The sequence below is a fragment of the Arctopsyche grandis genome, chromosome 3 (assembly GCF_051622035.1).
Source record: "Arctopsyche grandis isolate Sample6627 chromosome 3, ASM5162203v2, whole genome shotgun sequence".
NCBI classification, from domain to species: Eukaryota; Metazoa; Arthropoda; class Insecta; order Trichoptera; family Hydropsychidae; genus Arctopsyche; species Arctopsyche grandis.
Window position 1 is genome coordinate 739,710 of NC_135357.1, and position 14,894 is coordinate 754,603.

The window sequence follows — 14,894 nt, forward strand, 5'->3', positions numbered from 1 at the left end:
AACTGTAACAAGTTCGCCAATTGGAAACCGTGTCCAAATCCGATTGAAGGTCAGCCGAATCGCAACGGGCACCAATAGATTTGAATATATTATACATATTATGTACATATACAGTATGAATTATAATATTACTTGTTTTATAATGAAGGCTGGAGGTTCACACTGATCCACTACGATTAGATTGTGAGCGTTGTAGTTGTGATCGTCGTTGGTGACGATCGCCGGGGTGATGTCGGCTAATGGTGGCGGAGATGATGATGTATCGTATTCACACGTCACATTAGAGATCGCAAAGTCTGGAAAATCGACAAAAGCAATGAAAATAACAACAACACGACAAATTTTAAATATATAATAACAAAAGTAAAAATTTATTCCAAGCGAGGTGGGTATCTGCCATAGCAAAAAGACGATCGGACATACATATATGTACAATATAATGAAAATGCTAGATTATATGTATTTCATATTTTATTTATATTAAAAAAAATCACACATGAAAATTGAATATTTTATCTGTATAATTTAAGATAAATAGTTTTTTTTTATATATATAATATAATATATTTAATCAGTTAATATTATAAATTAAATACAAATTTTTGGACAGTCTTTTACATACATACATACAAACATACAGGTAGCCCTCAATATATATATATATATATATATTTTTTAAATAAAATGTACGAAAAACACATTTCTCTATGTATGTAATTGTAAAAAGAAAAACATTTCTTTTGGCTATTTAAGATAATTATAATAATAATACATATAAGTATGTATGTGTGCGAGAATATTATATATGCATATGTTATTATATACAATTTCAATGGAAGAAATTAATGTAAAATAAATGTATTTTCATACTATAATACATACAAAGATGTTATCATTATACCAGTGGCGTACGGTTTTGGGAAAAAATGCAAAAATTGAATGAGAATTGACGATAGCTTTGTAAAGTGTATTTGTGGCATATTTTCAAGTCTTAGAATCGTTGCCACTGGTAATTAATTACGTACATATTATATTTTACAACACATATGTATATAATATAATTTGGCAACCGGTAAGTTAAAAAATAAACATATTGCCTCGAAACAAAGTAAATAATATTTTTGTTTGATTTAAATATCAGACTAGTAGTTCTTATTTTGCATCGTGTAGCAGTCTTTGGTATAGAAAATTATATTTCTGTATTAAAATTAAAAGTTCGCTTCTTAAAATTATAAAATAAAATCACAATCGTAATGTATAATACAATTTAACATAGACTAGACATTATATAGGTAAACTAACTACATTAGCATACACGTTTGTAATAATAGTTTCGATTCAAACATAATCTCAATCAAATTTCCAGTAATTATAATTATAATATTTGGGGAATGTAATATTTTCAAAAAAACTTCTATCAAGTGTCACAAATATTTCGATTTAAATCCTTTCATAATTAAAAAATCGCATATTTATAAAGATTATAATACATATTTGAATGAAATTAAATCAAAATAGCGCCAAATTGCAAAAATGATCAGAGCGAGGAGTCCATTTTCATTTTCGATTTGAAATGTTACATTGTATGCTGCTAATGTTGACTAGATATAATAAATACACAGTATTATAGATTTATTTGAATAAAAATACACTATGTTTTATATAAATACTTTTTTTTTTAACTATAACATTAATTAACCCTGTTATGAGTGTTTTTAAAAAAGTAATTCAGAAGTCGCCCTCCCTAAAATCATTTTGTTGATGTTGAATTTCAAAAAGCAATAAAATAATTTTAGTATTAAGTAGTTTTATAGTTAAAAAAAAAATCAAAGGAAACTTTCAAATCATTTGGTCCAAAAAGCTTCCCTCCCTTTTAAAGGATTTACTTGGAAGGTTTCCATTCACCGATTAACACTGTAATGAAACTAATTGAAAAAACTTAAAAATATACATACATATGTATATTATATTAAAAAAAATAATAAAACAATAATGTACTATAAATAATTTTTGGAAAATTTAAGTATGTATTCACATTTGGCTTTAGTTTATTCATAATAAAAAAGCTAGTAAAAACTACATATATTCAGTCTCAAATATTGTATACACAAACAAAATAAAATATTTAAGTTTTACGCTATAAATTAAATAGATAATACCTACATACATATATAGTACATGTACATTAGAATGGCGCTCATTATACTAAAAAAACTGATTTTTTAAAATATTCAAATTACCATACACTCCTGGCTAACTATAGTTAATCTTCACCATCCTATTTAGTAAGTGGGTTTCATTTTATTTATTTTATGATTAATCTGTATACCTATATACTCAGTGCCGGTTTTAGGGGGGGGCTAGGTCGGGTGGCGCCCGAGGGCGCCAAATAAATTAGGGCACCGAGCGATGCCCCAAAGGCGCTTTAAAATTTAAAATTAGAGCGCCAAAAGCCATTCAAAATTTTAGATTAGAGCGCCAAAGGCGAAAGTTCTTTCTAAAGGTGCTTAGAAAAAATTGCCCGAGGGCGCCATCGGGTGTAAGGCCGTCACTGTATATACTATAATAAAGTTGAAATGAAGGAATTCCGCGGCCGTCTTCTATGGAAGCTTTGGGCGACAAGTCTGTAGCGCGGCTGTCTTCCATAGAATTTCTGAACTTTGCACGGGATTTTGAGCCTTATATGCGCCTATTTCAACTGTTTTAAGGTTCAAAATTGGTTGAATATATTACTGAGAGTTGAATGCCATCTATTCAATTTGCTTAAAATGAATATATACCAGTCAAAATTTAGTTTTTGTGGAACCATACTGAAACCTCGTTTATGTGACGTCACGTCTTCATACAATTATGAAGAATGATTATTTGACAATTAATCCAAAACTAGGAGATATATTATGTATTTCATTGTTTAAAATAATACTTTATGTGTTAATTAGCATATCTGGTTACTTGAGTAAATATTAAAATCAACGTACAGCTATATTTATTGCCGCGGGCAAAGGGTTAAAGCAATCAAATGCACAACAACATTATAGCAGTTCGTATGATTTTGTAGTACTATTCTGGAAAGGTTAAATTAAAAGTTCTGTTAAAGTTAATTGTTTTTTACAACTTTTACCCGCTCAACAAAACCTGGCAATTCAGCTATTGAAATATGATAAAGAAAATTAAAATACGTTTAGTAAAATGAGTGCCATCCAAACGTACACATGTAAGTATAATATAAGTTGAGTAGTTTTTGGCATGTTAACATTTAATAATCGAAACAAGTATTATATACACACACATATTATGTATGTACATATATAATTAAAAGTACATACATGTATTATGTAAGTTAGGCGCACAAAATAGCTCAATCCATATTAAAATATTAATCAACTCCGTTATTATTTCATATATATTTAACAAATCGGAAAGATATTTCTTCCAAAGTCGTCGACCGCACTAATGGACATTTGTCAGACGTTGGATTCGTTTCCATCGCTCTTCGGCCGATCCAAGCCGGCCAACTGCTCAACATCCGAAAATAATATCTGCTTCTTGATAACCAGCGACGTGTTCTTCTGAGCTTCGACGTCCCTGGAGGATATCGAAGAAGGGTGTCGCTGACTGCTCATCGTCACGCTTGCTATGTCCTCGTCGTACAGCACGTTCCCAGACATGTCGATGATTTGAGTGCAATCCAAGTCGTCCTTCTTCGCGGGCTCTTCTTCGTCCTGCTCATGGTCCATAGCCTCGACATTGTTACTGGAATATAAATCATCGGCGGATTCTAAATACTTCTCGGCCACCTTTTGAGGGGACAACCTCGAACCTAGAGACAGCAAAGTGTTGGTGAATTCCCTCCTCAACTCCATTTTGTGTTTGCGATTGTTCTCGACGAACTGCTTCAGCTGCTGAGGCATCGGGAACGAAGATTTTATGTGCCATCGCTTCATCCAATTCCGAAGGCTCTTCCGGGGAACTTTGTGCGTTTGAGCCGCTCTGCAAAAGAAAATAAACAGTCAGTCTATAAAAAACAAAACATACATATGCTTAAAACTTTGGCTGCCAAGCGCATCGTGGATGACGACACAAGTACGAAAAATTTAAGGTTGTGGCTATTTGCAGGTACTATATCTGTCGCAGATATAGTACCTGCAAATAGCCAATAATTCGCAGATATAGTACCTGCAAATAGCCAATAATTTGCAGATATAGTACCTGCAAATAGCCACAACCAAAATTTAATACTATTCTAATCACTGGGTAAGAGTTATCCATTCAAGTGGACGAATAAACCAATGTTAAATTTAAAAAAAAAACGGTTTTACCTCCTATTAGGTATGTTCTGAGAAAGAGGTGAATAAAAGTAGTACTATAAATCTATAATGAATCGAGGTTTTCTATGGCAACCTTGGACGAGGACATTCAAAATGCCTTGGCAACCAAAAGGTTAAATACTAAGAATCAAATAAGTACCTGTAAATGCTTCCGCCTTTTTTAACATCCATCAAAGCGGCCCACATCGCTTGATTGGAATACCGTCGGTTAGGATTGTACTTTCCCATCATGGCCTGCTCAATGGCCTTCCTCGATATGCCGGAAGAGCTGACTTCTTTCCCAGCCAGAAATTGATCGAGATCAGATGGTTCTAAGAATGCAGCCATCTCTTCTATCCCTGCCGATTTCATTTTGCGTTTCAGCGACTTGTCAACCGACTTGATTATGCCGTCCTTTACGTCAATGTGGTCGTGAGATAGGTCATGAAAATTCTGAAGCCAGTTCTTCTCGTCCATGACGTCCGTGTGAGACAAAGTCGGCAGGTTTTTGAGACTCGGCAAGCTATTCTTTCGGTAGCTGAGGCGAGATTTGTATTGGGAGTTTGAATTGGGGTCGATTGACGAGAGGGAGACTTCGAGTTCGTGATTTTTCAAAAGCCACTGTTTCAAATAGTCTTCATTTTCGTATATGAGATTGTCGATTTCGCTCTCGTCACTTATTATAAGACTGGTGACGCGTTCGTTGCTGGAGTTTGTTTTGGTATCGGCGACCGTCAGGCCGTTGTTATTGTTTAAATGGTTCTGTTTAGTGTTCGTCGAATCGTTGCACATTTGGATTGAAAGTCGAGAGCATTGTTGAAGTTTGGTGATGATGGGATCGTCTGTATCGTTCGACATGCTCGTGACGTTCTTCCTCTTTGTGAAACCTAAAAAAAAGTTTAAAATGTAATACGACCTCATAAAGTGAAACTTTGCATTAATAAAAATCAACTTAATCTAGTTATTATATAGAAATGCCATGTGTGAAATAGCGGAAATGCATTAGAATACTGCGAAAATATACCCCAGAAAAATTCGAATCGAAAAATAATACAAAAACAACACGAAACGATCGATACGGTGGAGAGGAAGAATGCAAAATAAACAAATCATAGAGGATATTTTTTATTTCTATAAAAATGTAATTTAAGAGTACAATCAATTATTGAATAATTCTGAATATATAAAAAAAATTATTAATAGGTGCCTTGGCAATGATCATCAGTCTTGTCTTCGCTCCACTGCTATGTATTTTAAAAGATACTATTATAAAATATAATTTATATATTTATATATATGTATGTATATATTGAAAAAAAAAAACTATAATTTAATGCATGACATGATATCTATCGAATATTTATATATATTTTATAAGCAGTGATTTAATCTCAACAACTATTAAATCATGGCATTTCATATAATTGACATTTGAAGTTTGAAATGCATTAACAAGTATTAAGATTAACCACCCCGTTTAATTTTCCATGACAAATTTAAAAATTCAATACAAAAATTTCAAGCACAATTAATATACATAATATAATATACAATTCTAAGGCTCTGTCTACAATGATAAATATATTTTTTGTTATAGTATATGTATATAAATATAATATATGCATGTATTTATTATATGTATATATATAATGGAGTATCCTACCTTTAATGAATAAATGTCACATAAGAAAACGTCCATTCACAATGTTCTTCACTCTTCGATTATAAAATTAATAGCACACTTTTTTTATAATATTATAAAACAATAGATTTGCATATGTATAGTATATATACATATAAACAGCACTTGTAATGTTAAAGAAAATTAAAAACAAATAATAACGTTCGTTACTTAGTGAATGTACCGTAAGAATGATTGAAAAACCGGCATTTGGAATATTATTATAATATATATGTATAATATGTTGGCCAATGAAAGCGGGATAGGGTAAATAGAGAGAAGACACACTGCAAATAAACATTTTTTTTAACATTCTGACTGGTTTATAAAATATTCATTACATGTACTTACCCTATGGTTAGGTTTATTTCGAAAAAATATATCATAGGTAGTGTATAATAAAAGAAGCAGTAAGAAAAAACAAAATAGGACTAGCTATTTGTAATAAATGAATAAAAGCACAAAATGCAAAGTCGGGATGTGAAAATTGGTCAACGAGAATAAAGTGAGGAAGTTTGCATATTATGAGGATTTAAATAAAAAAAACTTACCAGAAGACTGTTGTCCTCCGGTGCTGGAGTTTGGAAGCACTTCATCGTCAATCTAAAATATGCAAAATATGTAAATACATATATAAACTGGACATTTGTGTTGTAAAGGTGTGGTGAAAATAATTAGACGATTCTTGAAAATGAGCACTTTATTTAAAAGGTGAATATTCATTAGTTAAATAAAAGCAAACTACATAGTTACAAAGTCATTTTTCAAAGATGATGAGATCAACTGGAAATCAACCAAGCCTCAATACGTTACTCCATCGATTTCTTCAGCATAATCTTTGGACTTTGGAAATTTTTTGCTTCGATATCATGGGGTACAACTAGGTGAGTGAAAATGCCATGCAAGTCATCCAAGAAATTAACCAGCAGCTTGGTCTAGTGGTGAATGTTGAATTATTTCGTACTTGATGTTACGAGTTCGATTCCCGCTAAGTCTCGCTGTTGGCCACACCTTGGTTTGTCAAGGTCGATCGTTTCTTATCAGAATTTGCCAATTTTTCTGATTTTCATTGAAACGATTTCTGTAAAAATTGGCGTTTCCTTCCCAACTTTCTGTTGCGAACCTTTAGTTATTGTTATATCTTAGGTTTCGCCATATTGCTCACCATAGATGTCTCTGTGGTTGTTTATCGAATATAAAAATTCGTATTGTTACATGAAAGTTATTCATTTTTATTTATCGTATTAATACGATGTTTGTAATATCTGACCATAGATGTCAGATATTGTTTAGATTTACATGTATCTGTGTAATAATTATGTGGACCAGGAAGGCGCATTTGGGGTTTACCTGTTAAGCCTTTCTGGTATATTTGTAAATAAATAAATATCTTGCTTTGGAGACGATATATGGCCTCCACACTTGTCTGATTTGAAGCTATTTGAAGGAGAAAATCAATCCATCGACCTCAAACTATCCAGAATTTGAGATCCGATTGGAAATTCAACAAATTTCAATGATTATGCTGCATTAATATGACTTTGTAGTATGTCTAGTGTTTAATTTGGTTTCATTTATCTAGCGAATGTTTTCTTCTCGATTTAAACGTTCAATTTCAAGATACGAATCGACTTAGGGCGAAAACACACTGAGAGGCACGCGGCACGTGTTTTTTTTTTTTTTTTGAAACTTTTTAGCATGCAAAAAATACCCAATCACCCTCAGGAGTATTTTTAGTGATATTTTGTCTTTGTATTGATATAAGCTTGACTTGATAACGGTTAATCCCATATTTGAAGAAATGTGAGATAACCTCGTAGAAATAATAAGATCGTACGAATTAACAATGAACTGGAAACGGCCTTCTTTGACTGGAAACCACGTAGACGTGCCGTGCTGTTTCAATGTGTTTTCGTCTTAACTGTTTCTGTTCCAACCTGAATAATGATGAATTGAAATAAAATGCATATTCAACTCACTTGATCGCCACAATCTCCATCTTCGTTTTCCATTTCACCATAAAAGAGTCCGTCTTCTTCTACCATTTCTTCTTTGAAAGACAGGTCGCCGCTCTTACGCGTGCCCCTGCATTCGGAGAGCAGCTCAGGACTGGTGCCTTGGTCTCTTCTTTTTTTCGAGGAATTTGATAAAGGAGCTGGTGTACTATTCGGTGTTATGTCGTGTGATACACAATTTTGATTGGGTTGTTCGATGATTTTTAACGGTTTCGGAACTGAAACGATACAATTGAAAGATATTAAAATAGCAACACTTACATATTATAGATTTAAAATCCAAGATAGAACAGTGTTCTACTTAGAAAAAAAAATACTAATGAGACAGCTGAAATTAGCGGTGAAAATAATATATTTTTTCCAGAGATGCAAACCGGTTTTGAACCAAACTAAAAATAATACTGAATCGTGATAATTTTAAGATTAACTGTTTGCACTCGAATGCCGCCATTGCAGCAGCATTCAAGCATATTGGGTTAGTGTCATTTATACTTTTATTGGTTACTCTAAATCTATGAATTTCCATTATATATTGATAAGAAAGATAATTTTAGCGTGAATGCATAATAATAAGTTAATAATTCGTATAAGTATAAAACGTATTGTCACTTAACCGTTTGCCCACGGCCGTCTTCCATGGAAGCTTTGGGCGACAAGTCTGTAGCGCGGCTGTCTTCCATAGAATTTATGAACTTTGCACGGGATTTTGAACCTTATATCCGCCTATTTCAACAGTTTTAAGGTTAAAAATTGGTTGAATATATTACTGAGAGTTGAATGCCATCTATTCAATTTGCTTAAAATGAATATATACCAGTCAAAATTAGTTTTTTGTGGAACCATATCAAACCTCGTTTATGTGACGTCATGTCTTCATACAATTATGAAGAATGATTATTTGACAATTAAGCCAAAACTACGCGATATATTATGTATTTTATTGTTTAAAATAATACTTTATGTATTAATTAACATATCTGGTTACTTCTGTAAATATTAAAATCTGTATTTAAGGTATAAAACTCGATTGCCAAATTCGCGAAAAAGGTGCCGCGTACAGAGCTTGTTCGCTATATTTATTGCCACGAGCAAAATGTTGCAACATTTTATGATTTATAAAATTTGAAATTTGACTTCATGCCACTCGTCATCGCACAATACACACAGTGCTACAAGCATTAGGTTATTTGCAGTGCCGGCCTTACACCCTATGGCGCCCTAGGGCTATTTTTTCTAAACGCCCCTAGAAATATTTTTAAAATATGGGTTACCATTCTCTTTTTCCGGGCTTGAGACCGGCAGCAAAGTGGTTAACAAGATTTCCCAACCTCAGGTGGAGTTAAAAATAAATAAATAAAAAGATATTTCAGAAGGGAGCTTTCCGAGCCTTTCATTTAGCAAAATCTAAAATTATATATCTGATATTATTTTCAGTAGTTAGATAGCTTAATTTGAAGATCAGCTCTTTCCGGTAGTTTGTTTACAAATTACACAAAACCCCCACGTCTTATTAATATTTGTTCAACTGTTCGAATCTTTCTTTCATTGACACTAATTTATTTATACATTAAACCATAATACAATAGAACAATAATAAAAAACAATATTAATAAGGGAATAGAAAGATAAGAGTTTTAAACAATGAAGATGCCCAAAGTGAATAAATAAGTGAAATGAAAACAATAAAATAAAATGCATTTAGTCTTTGTACATATACATATTAGAGAAATGATAATGTTGTATCTATGAATTAAAAACCCCTACAACCAGCTTCTATTTGGAAAATATTTACAAAGTGTTCTTTGGAAATATTCTCTACATTGATTAAATATTATAAAAAAAAAATTAAAAACTAATTTTTATGACTATTCTATTCTATTAACCATTTGTATGTGTTTTCGTCAATAAAATTAAAAAAAAATTACACCAAAGACGTTTCGAGTTTACGGTATTAACACCTAAAAAATTTTCGAGTGCAAATGGTTAACAAACAAAAATCAATAAAAAAAAGAATGATATGGTTTTAGACATAATTTTTTTTTAATCTGCAATAGACAGAAAAATGTGATATGTTATAAAATGAATTTAAATACATACATATTTGCTTTTATATTCTTTTTTATTTCAATTTTATTGTGTCATGACAGGTTCAAATCAACAGTGCACATATATAGTGCATACTATACAGTTTCAAATCATAATCGGAAAATGGTGATAATAATGGGTATGAGCCGATATCAGAGAAACCATCTTGACTATTAAATCTGATAGGAAACGATCAACTTGAGCTATACTGTTGACTTTCATACTCATAGTAATTTGCTAATTTTAAATTTATGATAAATGACTTCGTTTTATTTTCAATACTCATCCACATAACCTTACAAATTTTCCCATTTTCCATTGGATTTTTTTGCAAAATTTTGCTATTTAATTCCCAAATTTCGCAATCATTATCGACAAAACAAAATGATTGAAAATTTTCTTCTTGTATTTTTACTTTGCCCGCGGCAATAAATATAGCGAACAAGTCCTGTACCTTTTTCGCGAATTTGGCAATCGAGTTTTCGACCTTAAATACAGATTTTAATATTTACTCAAGTAACCAGATATGTTAATTAACACATAAAGTATTATTTTAAACAATAAAATACATAATATATCTCGTAGTTTTGGATTAATTGTCAAATAATTATTCTTCATAATTGTATGAAGACGTGACGTCACATAAACGAGGTTTCAGTATGGTTTCACAAAAACTAAATTTTGACTGGTATATATTCATTTTAAGCAAATTGAATAGATGGCATTCAACTCTCAGTAATATATTCAACCAATTTTGAACCTTAAAACAGTTGAAATAGGCGCATATAAGCCTCAAAATCCCGTGCAAAGTTCAGAAATTCCATAGAAGACGGCCGCGGGCAAATTTCCCAATTTCATTCATGTCTTGAAATTAGACAAAATTATTACCGTCTTTGTGTAATTCTGATGGCTGTTGAGGAGAAGTTTCTCTCGTAAGACTGGACGTCGACCGAGAATCGTTTGTCTCTTGTGAATTATCTCCGGCACTGGATGCTCCGCCAGAATCACTACCGCAAAGACCTAAAACCAAAATGAATTATATACATATTCAAATTCGAATTAAAATTAAAACAATTAGAGAATAAATTTGATTTACAATAAAAATTATATAGATTTCTGATGGGATTGGTTTTGGAGTGTATTTTTATTTTTTTATTTTTATTTTATTAATTGAAAAATCAACAGACAGGATGTACAGAGATAGGTATAAAAAAAAACAAAAAGTAAATAAATAATATATGTAACATCCGAGTCCAATAATAGATTTTTACAAAAATGAAAAAGATAAATATAAGGAAAACAAATTAAAAAGTAAAGAATAAAGGCATGACAAAATATGTAGTACATTGCATAATTAAACTATAGTATTAAAATATTTGGAAAAGGTTATAAGATAGAATATAAGAAGAAAAATAAATTACCTCTGATTTGGAGAGCCTCAGCCGATTTAAGCAGACTAGATAGATCATCCTGGGATACGTTGACTTCTCCTTTATACATAAAATCCACCAAAGATTGCATCTCTGAAAATCTGTAAAATAAAAAAAAAGCGACTAGCGTTACCTACGAGTGGATTTATTATATACAGTTAAGATAACATGGAGATTTTACTCACCTCATATCTTTCATGAAAATAATGGGATGTTTGCACGGGTTTTGAATGAGGAGTCTTTCGAAGTAAGTGGAACAAGCACTCAACACTACTTTGTGACATTTTATCTGTCGATTTTCACAAGCCAACGTTACGTCTACAAAGTTCTCCGTCGACAACAATTTAGGAAACACCGTCTGGAGATTGGTGTGGTACGAATTCCATCGCACGCAAAACTGCTGAGGAGGCAACGACATCTTGATGTCCTTTTTATTTACGTTTTACTTTAAACTCTTCAATACAATTATAAAATTTCGCAGACTTATATATTTATCACATTAATTTTAAGATTTCACATTTGGTTGTTATGTAACATTAGAAAAAAATATATATCATTTATTATTAATATATTTATATATATATACTATATATATATGTATATATTTATAAATATAAACACACTCAATTTAAAATCAATGTGTATCAATTACACTATTATTGCATCACATTACATGAAAAAATAAAATAAAAAAAAGTTAAATTCGCAACTTTTCCAAAACAATATCGCATCAACGGTACTTTATTATCATACTTGGATGGAAAATTGTACGTATTCAATATTATATTTAATTATAATATTCACTCGGTGGTGTAACAATGTTCAAATAATTCACATCAGTGTAAAACAACTGTAGTAGTTCACTCGCACAACAATTACGATGCATTTGAAAATATAATGAATGAATATGACTAGTTAATTATTTAATACTGGCAATGGTTTAGGAATATTATTGTTTATTTCATTATTTAAAAAAAAAAATGAGATCCGTTTTAAATTTTAAATGGGAGGATTTCTTCACAAAATATTATATTCAGCCTTCTGTAGTTGTAGTGTTGTATCGGTCGAGATTCATCTGAAACGTGAAAGAAACGCACGAAATAAGCACAAGAGACGATTAATACAAATGTAATATAATACAAATGTATATTACAATTTATTATGCAATGCAAGTGTGGTGAGTGAGTGTGTATTGTGCCGGGTGTGTGTCGAAGCTGACTACGCGTAGCAGTTGACGTATTTAAGTGAGGGACAACGGCGCCATTGTACCACACCAAGTCCCAAAATAGTTTATAACACACGAGCAATGTTTAAAACATACACGAAAAAAAAACGCCTCACTCATATTTATAAATGTAGTCACAGCTGCCTACCACATGCACTCCACTCTGCCAATGCCCAGAACCCCTCTTTCCATATTGTATGTATAAATAAATTTACAAAAAAAAAAAAAACAACTTCACACACTTGTGCATTATCGCCTAATTCTTGTGCCTGCCTAATTTTCCAATTCCAAGACTCGTCGTTTTCGTATTATCGGCAGATAAACAAATGCGTTTTCTGGCAGTCAGTAATAAAATATTTAGGAGTAACGTTCGATAAAAGAATGAGATGGGCACCTCACATTGAGGCAGCGAAATGCAAGGCGATGCGGGGTATATCCTCAATATATCCAATATTTAATCGCCATAGTTCTTTATCAACTCAAAATAAAATAAAATTATATCGCGCGCTCATATTACCATTATTAACCTATGCTTCACCTGTATGAAATAACGCCTCGAATACTAACCTTTCCAAGCTCCAAGTAATACAAAATAAATCCCTAAAAATAATTTATAATACACCCATATATACTAACTTGAAAAAACTGCATGCCATATATAATATTCCGTTTGTTACAGACATTACTAACAAACTAACCAGTAGATTCTATGACAGAATCACTAATAACCATACTAACACACTTGTGAACAGTCTCGGTGATTACAATAAAATGTCTATACCCTTCAGGTATAAAACACAGATTACCTAAACACAATCTGCTTTAGGTCATCGACTTTAGAGATTCTTTAATTAATATTATGTATTAGATGTATTATGAGCATTCATAAGAATTGTAAATAAGTTTTTAAGCTCTTTTTCCTATTATGCTGTAGATTAACATTAGAATAATATAATACTATGATTACTAACCAAATTAAATTAAATTGTAAAATATAAAATGATCATTAGATCAGTAGCTATTAAAATAGATATAAAATGTATTGTGAACATAATTTCGTAATAATAAAAAGCATTTAAAAATCAAATCAAAATGAAATTGATGCGTTTTGGCAGTGATACGCATAAATGCTAAAAATGGAGACATTAATGCTCGAAATAACATGAAGACTTATGTATAATGAGATTAGAAGTATGAAATAGGTACACTTGATTGCAGGTAGATAATCTACAAAATGATAAAGGACTGTATATACTGATGATGACAATGAAACAACAACAATATGAATCCGATGCTGAAAAATGAGGACCCATCATATAAGATATTTGATTTGAAACAATTTCTTACTGAAAAACCATCATGTTCTTAAAAAAGAGACACATAAAAATACTTTTTGCCAAATGCTAAAATCCTATATTAGAATGGTCTCATTAGATACATATAGAAAAGGGATTGAGGAGCTTAAAAACCTAAGAATTGTTTTATATACATATGTATATGTACATCATATATATATATATATATATATATATATATATATATATATATATATATATATATATATATATATATATATATATATATATATATATATATATATATATATAATATCGCTATTCTGTGTGTGTGTGTGTATCTGCGATAACGCTCGCTGTACAATAAAAGTCGTTTCGATTTGACATACATATGTACGTTACAGCTAAAACACTACAAACAAAATGTACGAATATAATACGAACGTAACTAACGAACAGTATATAAAAACTTCTATATATATATACTGTTTGCTACCAATGTTTCCTTTAGGGCAATAGTCTCGGAGCATTTATCGCCATCTATTGAAAATTTATTTAATTAATTAATGTTTCTATTGGTGTTTTATATTGTTTATATATAGATGGGTACTTTTTACCTTTTTTTTCATATTAAACAATTAAATATAAATATATTTAAAAGGTATTTGAAAAATATTCGACCGCGTGCGGATCTAATACAGGACTGACACATATCTTTTAATTTTTTTTATTTAATAGCTTAATATGCCAACAACCATGCGATGATATTTCATCGGGTACAACACTAGTGGCAATATATTTTTGTAGCAATCAAATTATTAATCCAGTCCAATGTTTGTATTTGAAGTGCTGGTAG

General features: G+C 31.1%; 1 protein-coding gene across 1 annotated transcript; it reads right to left on the reverse strand.

Moving 5' to 3' along the window:
• Window positions 1-7,683: 7,683 nt before the first annotated feature.
• On the reverse strand, window positions 7,684-11,951 carry LOC143909560 (uncharacterized). The gene is made up of 4 exons (XM_077427603.1): window positions 11,704-11,951; window positions 11,510-11,619; window positions 10,977-11,108; window positions 7,684-8,221 (listed from the first exon to the last, which is right to left on the reverse strand). The coding sequence occupies exons 1-4, from the start codon at window positions 11,934-11,936 to the stop codon at window positions 7,959-7,961; spliced, it is 738 nt and encodes a 245-aa protein (XP_077283729.1). The 5' UTR covers window positions 11,937-11,951; the 3' UTR covers window positions 7,684-7,958.
• Between the last annotated feature and the right edge of the window lie 2,943 nt (window positions 11,952-14,894).